The sequence below is a fragment of the Solanum lycopersicum genome, chromosome 6 (genome assembly GCF_036512215.1).
Source record: "Solanum lycopersicum chromosome 6, SLM_r2.1".
Lineage (NCBI taxonomy): Eukaryota > Viridiplantae > Streptophyta > Magnoliopsida > Solanales > Solanaceae > Solanum > Solanum lycopersicum.
This window is the reverse complement of record NC_090805.1, coordinates 30,328,986-30,348,769: the sequence shown is the minus strand read 5'-3', so window position 1 is coordinate 30,348,769 and position 19,784 is coordinate 30,328,986. Positions and strand designations below refer to the sequence as shown.

Genomic DNA, 19,784 nt, shown 5'->3' with positions numbered 1-19,784 from the left:
AGCAAAAAGAAAAGAACAATTCAGTTGTATTTTCATTGATTCTCTGCCCACTGGAGAGACAGAAAGAAGAAGAGTAACAATAATAAGTGACCACTCAATTCTCATGTATACGAATGAATCCTCAGCCTCAAACAACCTGCACTCTACTGTACATACCAAATACAATGCGATTACTAACAACAGCCCTCAAGTTACATATACAAGTCCAACTTTTGAGTAACGACACAGTCAAGCTTTAGCTTTAGAGGGAGTTGCTATCAAATGATGTAAAGTTGACGCCTGGATAACAGTGCTAGGACTAGTATCTCTACTCCGTGTTGCCACAGATTGCCTAACACCTATGTTTTTGTCAACCCCACTTCTTACAACATGTATCCAAGACCGGGGAAGGCTTCTCGCCAGCCTAGTTGAAGCTACCAGCAGAATCACACCAACAATGATGCACATCCTGTACACAAACATCTCAATATCAACAGCATTTCTTTTGCTACAGCAAAAAGTCTCCAAATCCCTTATAAATGTAGGAATCCCAGGAAGACGACCAAGGCATTTAAATAACAAATATAAACCACGAACACTAAAGATGCAACACTCTAATTTAACATGTGAACTGATGTGCACTTATTCCCAAAAAAGGAAAAAAAAGAATCAGCTGTGTACTTTAGTTCAAAACACCTTGTAATGCGCTAATAATATGATGGTACTTATGGAAATTCCAAACAATAGAACAATATAAAGTTTCTAAAGTAACAACTTACAAACAAAGATTAAAAGTTAAAAGTTACAGATGACCCACATTGATTCTTTCAAATGCTAACATTTTTCCCATTAAAATTTTAAAAGAATTTGAAGGTAATATTAGGTTCACATATTCCACCAGGTCACTAAAAGATATATGCTTTCACCATTTATCTTGAAACTCACTTCTTAACGTGAAAACAAGTCATTTCATTTTTCTTTTTTGAGAACACTGGTGTTGAGGCCAGCTAGTGCACTTTAAATAATTCCACAAAGAACATGCTAACTCCCACTGACAAAGGCAGTGGCGTAGCAAGGAATTTCATCAAGGACGTTCAAACTTTTGAATGATGTCAATTAAAACTTTTGATGTGCATGCACCAAAAGTTGTAAATCAAACAGAACAATATTTAACGAAACCATAATAAGAATTGTAACAGAAACACAATTTTATAAAATCAAGACTAACATATAGAAGTCAACAAAAGAAATCCTAATAGTAAAAGTATATTCGTTTCTCTTGATGAGGTTTCATCTCTTGAAATATTTTTATAGTACTCATTTAAAAATACACGAAATAATGTCCTTTCTACACAAGGCATTGCCCCATCTTAAACTTCATCATTCGATTCTGCAGGTTTACTGTTAAATTTTCTTTTGTAGAGTTCGACTTTTAAATTTTCAGAATTGTTTGATAAACAATTTTCAATTAAAAGCAACTTCTAAGATTGCATGTTTACTTTTTACACAATTTTTAGAGGTATTTTGTAAGAATAATTGAAAAATGTACTTCATAGTTTGAATGGTAAAAATTGAATTTTATGTAGTAATAGTTATTACCATAGTCACTAGTGCATCAAAAGTAATAATCTTGTGAATTCATTGACTGTTATAGTTGATTGATTAATTCGTACTGATTTTTTGAAGTCTTTTGCATGAGATACTGAGAAGAAAACGCTAGATAATAATCACTATCATTTTGGACAAAAATCTTTAAAATGATAAGTATATTGGAAAAGAATTTGCACAGTGCAGAGTGAAGATTAAAAATGATACTTTCAAGTTAGAGTCTAAAAAAAGGATGGGAAAAACAAAAAATCAAGACAAAAAAAAAAAAAAACTAATCTAAAAAACCACCATAGTTAGAGTGTATATTATTTTTCATTTAAAGAATACTCTAATTTTGATTTTATTTTTGATAAGAAGACTCCAAGGAACTGATCTCATTTATGTTATGGACCATTATCCATGTCCAAGTATTTAGCCAAATTTAGCCCAACGTTCAAAGTTCAAACCAAATCTGACCCAAAACCATAACTCACGTTCCCCTCTTCTCCATTCATGTATAGAACGAAGTAGCCAGTGAAACAAAAAGATGAAGACCCCTATTTCAGTTCCAAAACGGTGCCACAACTCTTATCTCTCACAAATTCATACACCAATGTGTGCTTAGCACGAGAGCTTCGGTACCACACGAAGATTCTAGAAACTCCTCGATGGTACATTACTCTAAATTATCAAGAAAAAACCTTTGAAGGCCACAAAGGACTAGTATAAATCATTATATAGCAGAAAATTGAAGGTATTTGTTCAGTTATCAAAAAATTGAAGGTATTTGTTTCTGATCTATTCAAATCTTTACTTTGAGCTATCAAAATTTCAATATTTTACTCTAAATTATTGGTCAACACACCCGATCTTGTTTGACACAGATCCCACACCCTTACCCGTGTCTCTGTCGTGTCGACACGGGTGCGGGACCGATTTTGGCGAGTCCAAGTAACTTCGGTCAAGGTTATTCAAAATTTGATTTCCCACCACTTCAATTAGTTTGTCTTAGTTTGACTCGACATGGAATTTAAAAAAATAAAGAAGACTTCGATTTTTGTGATCTTAAATTATAGATCTACGTAACGTACCAAAATACCCTTTGAATTTGGTGGTCTTAAATACGTCATGTAGGATGTTTCGTGTAAGGAGTTACTAAATATAAGAACATTCTTTTTTAAATAGACCGACGAAATTTAAGACAAACAAATTGAAATGGAGTATGTACAAGATATTTGCCTAGGTGATATCTGACCTATACACTTGCATAAGGTGACATCTGACCTCTATATACATAATATAATTTTTCGAGCAAGGGTGTTCGCTTAATAACCCTTGGGACAATGTAGCTACGCCACTAGGCACATCCAACAAGGCTTGAACAAATGGAGAAAAAATCACCTACTGTTTTTGCTTGCACTCAAATTTGAATTCTAGACCTCATGATTCTCAACCTACTTTGTTAACCACTAGGCCACATCCTTTTAAGTGCAACAAGACATTCAATTGGAGGGACTACTATGTGTAATCATAAAGATAAGATCAGTGAAGTTATGAAACCCACTTGTCATCCAAGTAGAGAGGGGGGAAAAGGCTCTCACAAAGATACATATGCAAGTTCAGCAAAAACTAATGAATCTTCCTCTTTATCCCGAGTAAGTAATTAAGTTTTGAAAAACCATTTTTCATGGGATCAGGAGACAAGACGAGAGGGCCTTGCCTCTATTGTAACAAAGAAACTTCACGAGCAAAATGGATGGTAATAAGTCCAACGATAAATGGCAAAAAGGCAAAGAAGATGAACATGTCATACATACCATCCAAGCAAGAGCCAGAGACGAGATGTTGGTGCTGAAGGCAAGCGTTCACCCAAAGCAAACATACCAGCAAAGACACCTGTTACGATAGATGCAACAGCCGCACATGTGGATACTACAATTGCCCTTCCATGCTTCAAGCCACGTGTCTGTTTGAAAGAATAGAAGTACTTGGTGAAAACCATTCATAAGATAGAATGGATGATAGTTCTCTTGAAGGGAAAAAGAATTTAGTGATTTCATGGCTTCATCTATGTTTGCTAGTTAACGTGATGTTGACCAAAATCAGACAAGGGAAGAATGTGTTTGATCATGATTATGCTATGTTTGGAGTCACAATATAATAATGTTGATATACACCGGTAAGTGGTTATAGCTGATATAAATAATGTTGATTACAAGGAGTACCTGACATACAAAACCAGAAGCACTACAACAAATGCTTATTGAAATACAAATCGGCACCAACAACTTGGAAAATCCCTGCTCCAAGAATAAAAATCCCATCTTTGATATCACAGATGAAATCCTGTGATAACCATATTATAGAGTCATTATCTGTATTATGATGGGAGGGCATCCTCATCTTAATAAACCACCAACACTTTGAGATTGAAAATAAACAACCCACACATGACATAGGAACTTTATGACCTTAGCAAGCATGTACTACATGAAGACCAAATGAAATTTACTCAACGCAATCAAACATACATGTTAATTAATATGATTGCAATAGATGTTAATAACAACCCAGCTATAAGAGAACTAATCAAGCAACAAAAAGAACTGTAGACAGTTGTTAATTTGCATTTTGAGATTTTAAATAATAAATAATATCTTGCCATTTGAAGAGAATGTAAAGAACAGAATGATAGATCCAGATGGTATTATTAGGATTAAAATCCGATGGTTGAATTGAAGTGGAGAAGTGCTATCGAGGTGTTATGTGGTAGAAAGATGCCTACCAAAAGGTAAGTTTTATAGAACTATAAAACTGACAATGTCATATGGAAGCAAAAGTTGGGCTAATAAAAGTCCAAGATGAGTGTTGCAGATGCTAAGACGATGCACTGTCATACCAAATTACATAACATTAAAAATGACCAGATTCGCCAGAAAGTGTAAGTAGCACACATTGAGGATAAGATACAAGTAGGTTGCTTGAGATGGTTTTGGATATGTGTTGAGTCGACATACAGATGCACCAGCCTGTATGTGTGAAACTTGTTACAGTAGGTAAAAGTCCCACATTGGTTAGGGAATGGACTGGCGGTTCTCCTTATATGGACTTCGACAATCCTCCCCTCATGAGCTAGCATTGGAGGTTGAGTTAGGCCTAGTGCCATATCTTTACATGGTATCAGAGTCAGGTTCATCCCCGTTTGGGCTCCTGGTTCACGCTCCAATTGGGCCTAGGCATGAAGGGGGATGCTAGAGTGGGTAAAAGTCCCACAATGGTTGGGGAATGGGCTAGGTCTCCTTATATGGACTGAGCAATCCTCCCCTCATTAGCTAGCTTTTGGGGTTAAGTAAGGCCTAGGTGCCTTATTTTTGCCAAACTATTGTAATTAAAGGTGCTAAAAAGGACGGGGTAGACCTTAAAATACATGGAATAAATTTGTCTCGAAGGATCTATAAATCTTTGGGATCAATGCAGACCTAGCTATAACATACGATACAATGGAAGAAAAAAAAACATATATGCAATATATACTAGTTGAGGATAAGTTTTAGACTTGGTAGGAACTGCAAATATTAATATTGTTATATCATTTAACTTATTTTTTTACTTTTATTTTAATTTAATATGATGATGATATGAAATGAGCTTAAAGAAGTAGGGAATCGTATAGCCAATCCCAACTTGTTTGGGACTGAGGCATATTTGCAAATATTATTTAATACAAGCCTATCCGTTCTCATTATTGGACGTTACAGTGATTTAAGGGGTCTGGTACTATTCCACTCTCATTTAGTATGCATCAATACAAAGTTCCATCTATTGATGAGACTGTCATTAGAGGGTCATTTAGTGTATGAGGTTTCTGCAACTTAGGCTCTGCTGCATTTCAGGTCAATGTAAAAGAAATAAGCTGCTCCTGTTATCAAAAAAAAGCAAAAGATAAATTTAAGAGAAGAAGTATACCCAAACAAAATTCCAGATTCCAGTCCATAAATAATTTCCTCGATGACTTCATATTGCATCTGCATTGGGGAAAATTTGCATATGGCATCAGGCATGTTCAATAGCATCATATGTAAGAACTCAGTGGAAAACTCATACCAGCTCTTGTTCTCTACGCTGCCGTCTATAAATGCGAAGCCATCCATTAAGAAGTACCTGTATCCATTGAACAGTATTAGATCTCGGAATTCAAAAGGTACAAAAGCATTTAAATACCCCTTCAGTCCTAATGGCTCAAAACTATATGTGGATATTTCATAAAAAGAACAATACAAGTACAAATCAATCCAAAAGTATTCCACACAACCCAAGAAGTAAGAACCTTGCAGTACAGTGAATATTTACTTAAATGAAGAAAGTTATTACGCAGTGCAATGGCCAGTGGGTATGGCAAATCTAGTTAAATGTTCTCTTCTAAAGATATTAGAGAAATGAGCCTGTAACAGTTGGTCAGCAATAGTGGTCCCCAAAGAGAGCACCAAGCAGTCTCCTTCACTAAATTTAGATAGATAAAATCTTCTCCCTTCATCAAATTCCAAATACATGCTCATGTAGGACAAATTATCCAGGAAACTGACAGAAAAATATGATTTGTATTGTATACAAATTACGGTAACCTGTGTCCCTAAAATAGGCACATGCTGGAAAAACTATCAGAATATTAAAGAGGACACGACTGGTCCTAAATTTGTTATAACAATCTGTATCAGTCACATAAAATTCTAGAGAGCATGAGTTCTTGGATCAACTTTACCAATGTCTAGGACGTTTGTAAAGAAAAAGGACCATTATTAAACTCGCCCAAACTAAAGTAATGTTTGGGATTGAGTTCTGCAGAGGGGGGGGGGGGGGGAGGGGGGGGGGAGTAGAAGGGGTGATGATGGGGAATGCTTAAAGATGTTCAACATCATCAAATAATCAGCTGCAAAATACTATCAGTGGTTGATTCCCACTGCCACATTTATTAGACCCTTTTTTAGGTGCCTGCTTACTATAAGTGTTCTTGGTTAAGGAAAACACGTGCATTGAAAGGATTGATTCTACAAGTAGACAGAGGACTTTTTATAAATTAACAATATAGGAACCGATATACAAAAGGAACTCAGCACCTAATCACTCCAAACATAAATGATATAGCACCAGGGAAAACCTTCTCAAGCAACTAACTTAAAGTCTTGTATTGCACATAGAATAAGATACCTACAAACAAGATTGCAACAGCACATGCCAGCCATGGTAGGTGAAAAATTGAGATAGCAGAAGCCTGCTGCTCCTCCCCTCCAGCACCAACAGCTGAACAGATAAAAGAGAAGTGGTAAGTTAAAGTTTGTCAGATATTCACATCCCAATGGAACATGTCAGCATATAAGGTATAAGGTTCCATTAGAAAAGAGAAGTGCATCTCCAACCCTAAGCTCTATTTTACACTCCAAATATAGAGTTCTCTGTTTCTCCAGACAACCAACTCCGACCCAATTTTCTATTTTACTCACTAAAAATGAATCTTTTTCTCTCTCATCGATATTATATTATTATTTCTATTTCATTCTTGATTTCTTATTTCATAATATAAATCATTTCTTACTATTTTTTCCCCAAATAATTACTTAATATAAATTTCATGTGATATAAATTTTATTTTTTTAATTTTTTTATTTAATATAAAATTATATTTTATTTTAAATTTCTAAATTACATAAATTGCAAGAAAATATTATATAATATACAAATTAATAACAAATTCAAATAAAAGTGAAGTACAATTACATAAACACTCAACTTTCAAAATTATTATGTTACTCCAAAAAATGTTCTATTAATGCATTACGGAGTTCAAAATGAGTATTTTGGTCCTTAATTTTTTTATGTCTAGCTAAAAATTGTTCAAACCAGAGATTTTCATCATCTACCATCATACCCTAATTTTTTTTTCCAAATAATGCTAAATTTGAAACCGACCTACCGGATTACTAAATTACTGTTGTGATAAATTAATTATTATGTTATGTATTGTATTGTGTTTTATCTTGTAATTAGATTATTATGTTACGTATTGTATTTTTAAATTAAAATTTTCATCTTATCATTTTGATTTTGAGCATTCTTTCCAGTGAAAATTAATAATAAAAATAAAATTATATTATTGATGGAAATTAGAAAAAAATTAAAATATTTTAGTTCGGGATGAAAGTAGTATATATTAAATAATATATTTAAAAAATATTAAATTGAATTTAAACAGAATTCTGAATGTTAGATATTTAATTAATGCCATTGTATGCAAATAATATATGTTAATTAGAAAATAATAGAAATAATAATAAAATATTGAAAAAGTGAAATAGAGAGTGAATAGTAGTTCTCCAACTATTCAACCCTCTAAAAATGAAGAATAGGGTCTAAAATAAAGAGGGGTTGGAGTGCTCATTCTCTATTTTACGCTCCAAATATAGAGAACGGAGAGTAAAATAGAGTTGGGTTGGAGATGGACAGAAAAATTGATTCCATAGGCTACTAATTTCTTTTGGCAATCAGGAAACTGATCTTGTACAATCACTTAAGAAAAAAAATAAACAAATAGTAGTTCCCCAAATTTGGAGAACTAATATTCAACTCTCTAAAAATGAAGAATAGAGTCTAGAATAAAGAGGGGTTGGAGTGCTCATTCATTTACTGTCCAAATATAGAGAATGGAGAGTAAAATAGCGGTGGATTGAAGATGGTCATACACAAAAATTGATTCCATAGGCTACTAATTTCTTTTGGCAGTCAGGAAATGATCTTGTAAGAAGGTGGTGCATAAGCTTTTGGCTGAAAGACTAAAGAAGGTGATGCATAAGCTCGTGAACAAGCAACAAATGGCCTTTACCAAGAGCAGGCAGATCATGGATGCAGTGTTGATAGCCAATGAATGTGTTGATTCCAGGAAAAAGGACAAACAACCCAGGATCCTATGCAAGCTGGATATCCAGAAGGCATATGATCACCTCAATTGGAACTTTTTGATGAAGATGATGCAAAGGATGGGTTTTGGTCAAAGATGGTTAAAGTGGATCGGACACTGCATAAGCTCAGAGAAATTCTCTATTCTGATCAACAAAAACCCATGTGGGTTTTTCCCATCAAACATGGGTTTGAGACAAGGGGACCCCCTATCTCCTTTTCTTTTATCATGGCTATGGAAGGGTTGAGCAACCTATTCCAGACTGCAAGAGCAAATGGTTGGATCAGAGGTTTCAAAGTGGGGGAGAATACGAGAAACAATCTAGAGATCACTCATCTACAGTATGCCGATGACACTTTAGTATTCTGTGGAGCTGTAAAGGAGCACATGCTAATTTTGAGAGTCATTTTAAATATTCTTGAGGCTGTGTTAACAAGTTTCATCTATCCTGTAAACACAGTACCAAATATTGGGGACTTAGCTTACAAGCTTGGAGGGAAAGTAGGTGAACTACCAACAACCTACTTGGGAATGCCTTTGGGGACTAAGAGCAAATCAAGTGGAATATGGAGTGGTGTAATTGAAAAGTGTGAAAGGAAGCTCGTGAATTGGAAGTGTAAATATCTATCCTCAGGGGACAGACTTACTCTAGTCAAGAGTGTCCTGATGCCTTGCCATCATACATAATGTCTATATTCCTACAGCAGCCAAAGTAACCAAGAGGTTAGATGCAATTAGGAGAACTTTCTATGGAAAGGCAGTGAAGATAAGAAGAAGTACCATTTGGTCAATTGGTAGGAGTTTCTAGTTAGCAAGAGAGGGGGTGGACTCAACATCAGGGATCTGAGTATGCAGAATAAGAGCTTGATGATGAAATGGTTGTGGAAATTTGCCTCACCAGAAGTCTTTATGGAAGGAAGTAATAACAACAAAATATGGCATGGAGGACAAGTGGATGACAGAAGGGGTGACCAACCCTTATGATTGTAGTGTGGATATGGCTACTGGTCAAAGATAGAACAAAATGTAAGGTTGGTAATGGAGAAAAAGTGGCCTTCTGGAATGTCATCTGGTGTGGACAGGAGACACTCAAATAAGCATTTTCTGAGCTACATAGTCTAAGTGAAGCACAGGAAGCATCAGCGGCAGACTTATGGACAGGACAAAAGTGGAATTTACATCTGAGAAGAAACTTAAATGACTGGGAAATAACATCCATAGCAAGATTTCATGACACAATGGATAGGGCTACTAATCTAACAGAAGAGCAAGAATATGGGAAGGAGAGAGAAAGGGAGAGTTCACTGTAAGATCTGCATATCGAGAATTGAGACCCATTGTAGAGCAGCAAGCAGGATGGCCTTAGAGGATGATCTGGAGAACAAAAATCCCATACAAGGTGAACTATTTCACGTGGCTTTTGGCAAAGGTGGAAGTCTTGACACATGAAAACTTGAACAAGAGGAAACACAACCTTTGCTCTAGATGTTATTTATGCGAAGAACAGGTGGAGACAGTCAACCATCTCTTTTTACACTGCAAATGGAGAGATTAATTATGACAGATGTTCATTCACAAGAGGAAGATCAAGTGGGCAAAAGCAGGAAGAATCACAGAAGTTCTAAAATGCTGGAACAGCAATGGAAATGCAGGAAAAGAGGAGGAGAGATGGAGGATTGTCCCAGCATGCCTTTAGCGGACAATTTGGAATAAAAGGAATCAAAGATGTTTTGAAGGAAAGTACAACAATATTCAGAAGATAAAGATAAACTGCCTAGGTCTTTATTAATTTTGGTGTAAGCAAGAAGTAACAGAAAATTCTGAAGATGTTTTTAATGTTATTGACTGGTTGTAACTAGAAGATATTAGGGCTGATGCAAGTATAAATTTTTGGAGGGAAACTACACTTTGATGTAGTATACCTGTGGATATATAGAAGTAAATGTTACCTTTCCCAAAAAAAAATGATCTTGTACAATCACTTAGAGAAAAAATAAACAAATAAGTTCCCTCTCTCTCTCTCCCTCACCCCCCCCCCCTCTCTCTCTCTCTCTATATATATATATATATATATATATGAACTATGAGCTAGAGTATTACAATAAGTCCTATATCTAATTTAGGAAAGACAATCGATGCTAATTACAATATACAATTAACAAAAATAAAACAGATGAAGAACTCTCATAAATAAGCTAACAGACAAAATCTCCTATAATCAAGCTAAACAAATAACCTAAAGTTCCTTCCCAAAGCCTTAATTAGATGGAATAACTACCATATGTGACATGGAATCTTTGTCAAAATACCATATCAATCATGTTCATACTTGTCAAACCTTGCCTTTAACTACTGTGCTGAATGCGCAAAATATAAGCTTTAACGGCAAAAGAGGCTAAAAAGAATGCTAAGTTTGCTGTCCAAGTATCCTGGCATAAACCAGTCGCAGGCTGGTATAAGCTAAATGTGGATGCTAAGATACAATCAGCCAAAGATGCTTATTCGTAATGGAGGACCAATTCACAATAGCAGTGAAACTGGGATTATTGGATTCAAAAGGTGTGGGAGTGCATATTCACCCCCTACAAGCAGAATTGCTGGCACTAAACGAAGGTTTGGTTATGGCAAAAATACATAAACCTCAAACCAATTTGGAAATTGAAACTGATTCCACAGAGGTAGTTATATATATTGACCAAAACAACACTACCTATGCTGATATTATCCATGAACACAGGTTGTTAATGCTGCAGTTAATGAGCCCAGGGATCAGGCATAACTTTTGACAGGAAATGAAGTAGCCCATGTGCTTGCAAAGGAAGATCTCACCTAGTCCACTACAAATAAAGTTTATGTATTATGTGTGACCTCCATATTTTGCTGAAGAAAAACTAGAAGTTGACCGCAAAGGAGGAAACCGTTTTGTTTAATATGTTTATGTAAACACTAGTATCCAAGCCCACTATGGCAATCTTAATGTCCTAAGAGACATCTACAGAATGATTATATAGGGTTTTAGTACTGTTGAAGGACAAACTGCAATATTTTGCATGATTAAGTAGTAATAAAGATATCCTTATTACTCAAAAATAAGAAGTGAATCAAATAATCAACACAAACAATTACATCTAAGTTCATGAAAGAAGTAGTGGAAGAGAATCAATTTCCATGTTATGATGAGAGAATCTATATTTGCTTTGTACTAGACAAGGCTGAAACACAATTCTTCTTTTATTCTGCTTGATGTTATTGTTTTAATTCTATTTTCACCAAAGAAAAACATGAAGCTTCTAGAATCATATTTGTGTTTATTTTTGTTTTTTTCAACGAATACATACGGGGCAAGGTGGGAGTGGCATTCCTGGTGGACGAGATGCGGGAATCGAGGTTGAGATAGTTTGGGGCAAGGTGGGAGTGGCATTCGTGGTGGATGAGATGGGGGAATCGAGGTTGAGATAGTTTGGGATGTGAAGAGGAGGAGCATAGCCAGTGAGGTAAGAGAGACTGAGAGGTTGGCAGTAATAGGTCTAAGGAGAGGGAGAGGGAGGAGAGAGGTGATTAGACAAGACATGGCACATCTTCAGCTCACGGAGGACAAGGCCCTGGATAGAAGAGCATGGATGCCGAGGATTAGGGTAGGCAGTTAGTAGTAGTCGAGATTCCTCTTGTCCTAGTGGTAGAACATGTTTCTTGTTTTGAGAACCTTCCTGCTTCCTTACCACTATTTTATTATTATAATAAGCATTAATCATTCTTCAAAGTTACTACTTCTGTTGTTTTGTTTACTTTAGTTATCTTTACTATTCCTGCTCTCCATACTTCTATTTCTTCAATGTTTATTTATGAAGACTTTAATTTCTTTAATGTTTTCACTAAAGCTTTTTTCACCCTCCCTTTTTTCGAACATGTTCTAAAAAATGATTTCTTTGAGCCAAGGATCTATAGGAAACAACCTCCCAACTGGTGAGGTCTGCGTACACCTCACCCTCCTCAGGCCCCACTTGTGACCACACTGCAAACAAACAGTTGCTTACTTTTTAATTATTTTAGTATTCTCTTAATTACATTAAATGTCCTCTATAGAAAATATAAGGGATTTGCAACAATTTTTTCTTCCATCAAACTTGAATTCTTTGATAATCTTATCCGTCCAGAGACTGGCATATCATTAAATTCCTCGACCCCTAACCACCAATTTTTCAAATATAAAAGAAGCTCTATTGTTCTCAGTTTCTACACTTAAAAAAAGTAGTGGGTTGTGATCCAAAACTAGGAAATATCCTTTGTTATGTGCTCCTAGAAGTTTCCTTTCATTCAACTGAAAATAAGAATTTGTCCAGCATAGCTGCACTGTAGTGATTGACCTCTAACAACCAGGTAAATCAGCCCCTGTACAATGGTGGATCGAATAGCTCCATGTCTTCTATCCAGTCTGAGAAGTCAGTCATTGAATTAGTGATACATTTCCTTCTTTCATACAGAAGCATGTTAGTGTTGAAATCACCACAGAATATCCATGGACCCTCACATAAACCCCTGAATGATGAAATCTTTTCCTAGCTTAATTTCCTTTCCCTTCTGGTGTATGGTGCATACACTTCTGTTAGACACCACTTGAAAGATTGTAACGCTGATTCAAAACTATAGGCAATTCAATAACATTGTGTTGCAATCAGTTTCCCTTCCACATTCTACTGTCCCATAGCATTAGAATGCTACTACTGCTACCTTCAGCTTCAAGATATCCACATCTCATCATCTACATGCCCATAGTTGCCATAATATCCACGTCCTTTTCTAATTTGTTTCCCGAGAACAATACAAGTCAGCACTCCATTTCTCATTAGACTCTTAACGAGATCCCTTTTAGAAATCATGTTAAGCCCCTAACATTCCATGATATTAATTTGACCTTCATTGATAAGTTGAAAGTGGATTTTTCCCCCTTCTTCTTACTACTTCCACCTCTTCATTATTTTCCACTAGTTGCTCCTGACTTTTCTTTCTTTCATCTAGATTCATATAGGGAGCCAGAGTTCTTTCCACATCCCACAAAAGACTATTATATTGATAACTCAATCCCTGGAAACAGGAGTGAACCTGAGTCTATATAGCCACTGATTCAACTAAGAAGATGATATAAACACGTTAGTCAAAGCATTATAAGGAGTTGAAAGAGAAACAAACTGATGATCTTCTTACAACCAATAAGACGTGAAGACCTTCCAGAACAATAATACATATCAATTTTGGACCAAGCCAAATTTGTTAATACCATACGCCTACCTTATGAGGTACTGTTTCCGGAAGACCCTCGGCTCAAGTAACGCACATGAAAGCAGATTTAAAAGGACAGATTCTTTAGATGCCAAATATCAACAGAAGCAAAAACCGAGTAATAGTAATACTCTAACAAAATAACACTCCAACTTAAACAAGGATAACCTGACGAACCAGATATTCTAAACCTGGTGTGAGGCCGCACAATTGTCTTGTCAACTACTTCCTCCGAATGGAACAAAAGTAGTCACCCTTAATAGATGAATTCCCCCTCTATGCATAAGGCCATCTACCCAGTAACACCATGCTTAGCAATACAGAGAAAAATAAACTGCTTCTTTGTTTTCCATAGCTTGTTAGTTCTTTTAACAAAATGCAAAGCATTAAGGAACTTACATTACCTATGGTGCCAATGCCCGCCAAGGTAATTCCTATCCAATCAATAGCATTCATGATCTCCTTTAGATAAAAATGGGAAAAGACTGAAAGTATAGCAAGTCCACAGCCAGAAACTGGTTGAATGACCGATACCTGGAGAATATCATTGAAATGTAAGTGTGAATAATTCTTCTAGCTATCAATATAAGAAAGAAACATTCTGTATGGGGTTCTCTCTAATAATTGATTTACTTTCAAACTATCAAGTTCAATTCCCTAAATATGCATAAAAGAGAGCTTGCTGGAAATGCACTTACCGGGGCTAGAGACAGTGCTCGCAACATCAAGACTGCTCCAAACAAATCCATAAGTAAACCAAAAATCCATGCCTTGTTGAAAGCATATGCTTTAATCACCTGTAGACAGAGATCATGAAGCTTTCCAGTTTCCAAGTAGACGTGTTTCAGAGAAGAAATGTGACGAATTCATAAAATTAAAGGAAAGCAGGATAGCTTCATGGAGGCCAACATAATTTAACAAAGAATATAAGGGCAAGAAAGAGATGATGTCTGCCTAATACTAGAGATAGTGAAAAACAGGAACATTTACAGCTATTTCAAATACAATAGTTGGCATTCACACTCGATAATGATAATGTTTTCAGCTTCACAAAAAAAATCTGACCATTGGCAAACGGTCCAAATTGAATAGCACTGTTGCCTAACGGACAAAATTAACCCCTTTTTTCTTTTTTTATTTAAAAACTAACCCCTCCCCTATTTACACATTTACCTTTAGAAAATCTATAAACATCCCCCAACCCATGCCCCACCCCTTCTTTCTTCATTTCGTTCTACCCACACAGCTCTCTACCAACATCCATCTCAATTCTCTCTTAAAGTGCTATCAACAATAAGCTCTCTAAATTTTACTTTTTTCTTTATTTACGGTTTAATTGATAAATCAAAAGTAGAAGTGAGCAATTGCAATTGTACTACTGTCTGAGTTCTGAAATTCAATTTAAACATCTAATTTTCAAGTATTCAACTTATTGCGGAAATTTGGTACACTTGTTCCATCTCTCTCTTATTTAGTATATTTATTGTACATTTAATTTTTATTATTTTCTATTTTGTTAGGTCTAGTAACTAGTTTTCTTACACTAAATTTCTGATGTCCAATTCATGATCACTAATAAATTTATTAATAAAGTTTCCTTAACAACGTTTTGCTAACTATATCTATTTATCTTTCTTTTTTAGATTACAAGGAAAATCCGCAGCTGCTACCCTTCGGGTGCCCACAGGGTAAAACCCCCGCTCCTATGCAATAGCTCGCAAACCACATAGGAGAGGTAACTCGCACTAGGCAAGCCTGGTGAGACGAGCTCGACCCAGAAGGCAAACCCCTTGCTTTCACTGGCAAGGGGTTTCGAACTTGAGATCTCCAACTTGGAAGTCCCAATTTCAAACCACTGGGCCACCCCGAAGGGTATATCTATTTATCTTTTTGCTACTAATTTATTCATTATCTTATTCTTTTCAGTGATTATGAATTTCAAGACTTATCCTTGATCAACTTATGTCATGAAGTTCCTCAGTTTCAATTCTCATCATCAAATATCCAAGTAGTGGCTAGTTTACTCAAATTAACTTTTTTATCTTTCTAAACAGTGTAAAGAAAGCAGCCAGAGTATTTCGGATGGGGTGTCATTAGAGAAGCATGTTTAGCCCTGTGAAGAGAGGCATGTTAACTAATAAATGTCATCTCTGTGAAGAGGATGTGGAATCAGTCAATCACCTTTTTATTCATTGCAAAATTTTGGGAGTCCTTCCTAAATCTGTGTTACCATCTGACTACAAACTGGGCAAAAGCTTTAGCAACTTAAAAAGACTACTGAAAAAACTTGTTACATACACATGTTTATACCAGCAATATGAAATCCTAGTTAATTAAAAATAATTCAAACTGAAAGAGCAAAATCTTTTTCATATAAAAAGAAAGCTAGACAATTAACTTCAGTGCTTGTTAATGTGTTGTACATATAACAAAGCACTTTATATATGTAAACATAAAATCCATGTGGATAATCCACTTTCTGTTAGCAATAAGCAATCTCTCATATCAGAATCACATGATAAATGGTGGTAACACAAATGACATTCCAGCATCATAACACCAACAACTATGCTTCAATCCTAAACTAGTCGAGTTTGCTTTACATTAATAGACAAATCTCTAACCCCTCACCACAAAAAAAAAATAAAAATAAAAATAAAAAAATCTCCCTGCAAAAACCAACTAACATATGTGCACTAACGCATTCACATTACAATCCAAGAAACAGAAGCATCACCAGACATTCGAAACACTAATTCATACACAATATAGGATAACATAACCAGTCACCCACAACCAACATCCTTCCAAAAAAATCAGCTGTCTAATTACAATCAGATAAACCAGTCCACCAAAGAAAATGTACATTCATGAAAATCAATTTTGTTAACAGAGGAACATAAAAAAAAAAAAAGAATACATATATATATATATTGAATGACCAAAATAGAGAATTGAAAGCGGCAAGTATACCATATACCTTGAGCTTGAAAGATAAAGGAGGCAGAATGAGGGTCCCTTTCTTCTGCAGAACTTTGCCTATATTGTTACCGGCGGTTGCGGCGACGGTCAGGAAAATCGATTCCCACATCTCAGCCCCGCGATTTCCCTCTCCTGCTTGCTCTATTTGGTTCGAGTTCTGTCAATTGCCAATAGATCTCACTTCGTCCTAATTTGCTTCAGTTTCAAGGCATATTGCCACAATAATAATTAAGACAATAAGCCTGTTAAAAACGGGTGTATTTTAAACACAAATTCATATTAATTTTACCAATAATATGATGGCACGTGACATTACATTTAATTTTTTAAAACCTCTATATAATTAATTCATAAAGTATTTTAAAAATTTTTTTAAAAAATATTTTTAATTAAAGCGTCCACCCTCCCCACTTTCTTCCTCCTCCTTCAGAAACCCAATTCTGATTTTTCATGGTGTTGGTGTCGCTCCATCTCTTTCTTCTCTTCAATGGAGCTACAATGACACACCATTGTTGTCTATTCAAGCTAAATATGCATTCTCTTTCATTTCGATAGCATTAAAATTTTCACTCATTGTCTTCATCTTTTATACATTAGAAATTATTTATTAGAATTGAAAAAAAATTAACAGACTTTTGCCCAAAAAAATCTATTCATATTTTTTTTATCATTATAAATGAAACTTCTTCGAGATATTTGAGACGAAAATTGATATAAGAAAAAAGAAGAAAGCAGGAAAGAACAATGAGGGTGAGAGAAAGATAGTGCTGTGTAAAAAAAAGAGATAAAAATGGGAAAGAATAATATGATAGAAAGAGGGAAGAAGACAACTATCCTTCTTCTTTTTTGTTAGTTAATTTTTTTAAAATTAACTTGGGGGATAAATTAAGAAAAAAAAGGAAAAATATTATTTTTAATAAATTAACGCGCTCAAAGAAAGTGAATTACACGTCTTTTGCCATGTCAGCATTTTGTGTCTAATAGGAATGACTTTTGAACAAATAAAGTGTTCAATTGGCACAAGGATTAGTTGAGGTGTCTAAATGAATTATGCGGACAACTTTAAGTGGCTGCAGATGACTTAAGCCTTATAATAATAACATACCTCCTACCCTTACTCATTTTTATTTATTTATTTATTTATTTTAAAAAAATCAAATATCCTTTGTCAATACCAAATAGAATAAATAGAAAAGGGTATAATATACCTAGGGTGTTTACGCTTTAGATAAAAATTGATCCAAACCGAACAATCGAACCAAATTGATAAAATAAAATCGATTTGATGTGAGTTTAGTTTGGTATTTTTAGATTTTTGAAAACCAATAGTATTTGGTTTGTTACGATTTTATTCGAAAAATCAAAGAAATAACCGAACGTAACTAATGATCATGTACATAGATTATATTAATATACATACTTAATATAATGTTATTATAAACAATTTTTAAAGATATTATATATTTTTGCATTAAATTTTCATTACAATCTACTTAGTGAAAGTAAAAATGACCAAGATGAAAACATTGTCTTATTGATTTCATGTGGATGAATGTCTATGACAATTCTTTGTGAAATTGAAAATATTATTGTCTCTTCTTTCTAGGCCAATGCAATGAATTTTAAAGTTGTATTAATAGTAAATTTAGTGATCGAAAGTTTAGTAATTTAAGTCATTCAAACTATCACTTTTCACATTTTGAATGAATTGTTTCTTTTATTTTTGTATATACCAAATAACCAAACCAAATCAAATCGAAATTGATAGCCACCAATTCGATAAATATATATTATATTTGGTTTGGTTTGGTTTTGATAATTTTAAAACCGATAAAGTTAGTTTGGTTTTGGTCTTGACCAATAACCGATCCAAACTGACCCATCACACCCCTAAATATAACCTCAATTTTACCATCTAAACTATATATTCTTAAAGTGGTTCATATATGTCACATCCCGAAATAGGGGGAGCAACTGACACTCGATACCCTATAAGATAGAGTTACCCAATAAAACATACTAGATAAACCAAAGTGTGTGACAACAAGATTGGGCAGTACAACCTCTAAAAAGTGAAGCATGCACCCTGAAGATCACGACCTAAATGAGAACAGATAAACAAACAATGGTAGACAAGCCAAAAAAATAAAGATATATTATCTAGTCGATGAGGTTACAACTGAAGACATGCTTACTTACACACACGTATATAGGCAACAGGTCCAATACCTCCCAATTATAGTTCGAGAGTAGAATGCATAGCATGTTATGTCATGGATTTATAACATTTATAAGTTATTGTTTTCATGTTGTCAATCTTGGTATGTTTGTAGTCTTATTCCCATAACCTCGTAATAACTCTCGTATATTATATAACAATCTCGTGGAGCCTCGTATGTTATTCCAAAAAAAGCTTGAAAAGTTAACTCAAATTTTTGAAGATAACCTAACCTTGCAGATATTCCTAACAAGTTTAAGGTGATTTACTTAGTTCCTAACTTGATTCCTACATAATTCATAAAAGAGGTACTCCAAAAAACAAGTGTTTTAATAGTTTAAACATTTAAGTTATATTAGAGAGTTTTGAAGACCGTGGGTTACTTTTAAAAATTTCATAATGACTTTAGTGGGGAAAGAGGGTTGGTTACTCAAGTGATATTTTAAGTCACATCAATCAATAAAAAGAATAAGAATTCATATATGTGGACATATAATCAAGGATATAAACGACGTTTGTCGAATACTCTACTTATTTGAAAGAATGGAATATCAAAATAACAGAATCATGAAAATAATCCAGCTGAGATCCCAATGCCTTTCACTGAAGGTATTTCTAGCTAGAGAATAGGAAAATATCACATTCGGTGTTTTAGGAATTTTTGAGGAGTGGTGCTAAAATGAGGGACGTAGCTTAGCCTTAAGATATCTTTCCAATGAACGCTCAAATGACTGTAGTTTATTCACGAAAATTGTTCCTTATGTCCTAAGCTTTGCAAACTCCATATATACA

The 19,784-nt window shown here is 34.7% G+C and overlaps 1 protein-coding gene across 1 annotated transcript; it reads right to left on the bottom strand.

Annotated features, from left to right (window-relative positions):
• Positions 1 to 9: 9 nt before the first annotated feature.
• LOC101255104 (probable magnesium transporter NIPA9) lies at positions 10 to 17,008 on the bottom strand. Its single transcript, XM_004240654.5, has 9 exons — positions 16,773 to 17,008; positions 14,491 to 14,589; positions 14,197 to 14,326; positions 6,776 to 6,864; positions 5,671 to 5,727; positions 5,533 to 5,591; positions 3,792 to 3,912; positions 3,384 to 3,532; positions 10 to 448 (listed from the first exon to the last, which is right to left on the bottom strand). The coding sequence occupies exons 1-9, from the start codon at positions 16,881 to 16,883 to the stop codon at positions 229 to 231; spliced, it is 1,035 nt and encodes a 344-aa protein (XP_004240702.1). The 5' UTR covers positions 16,884 to 17,008; the 3' UTR covers positions 10 to 228.
• Positions 17,009 to 19,784: the final 2,776 nt, after the last annotated feature.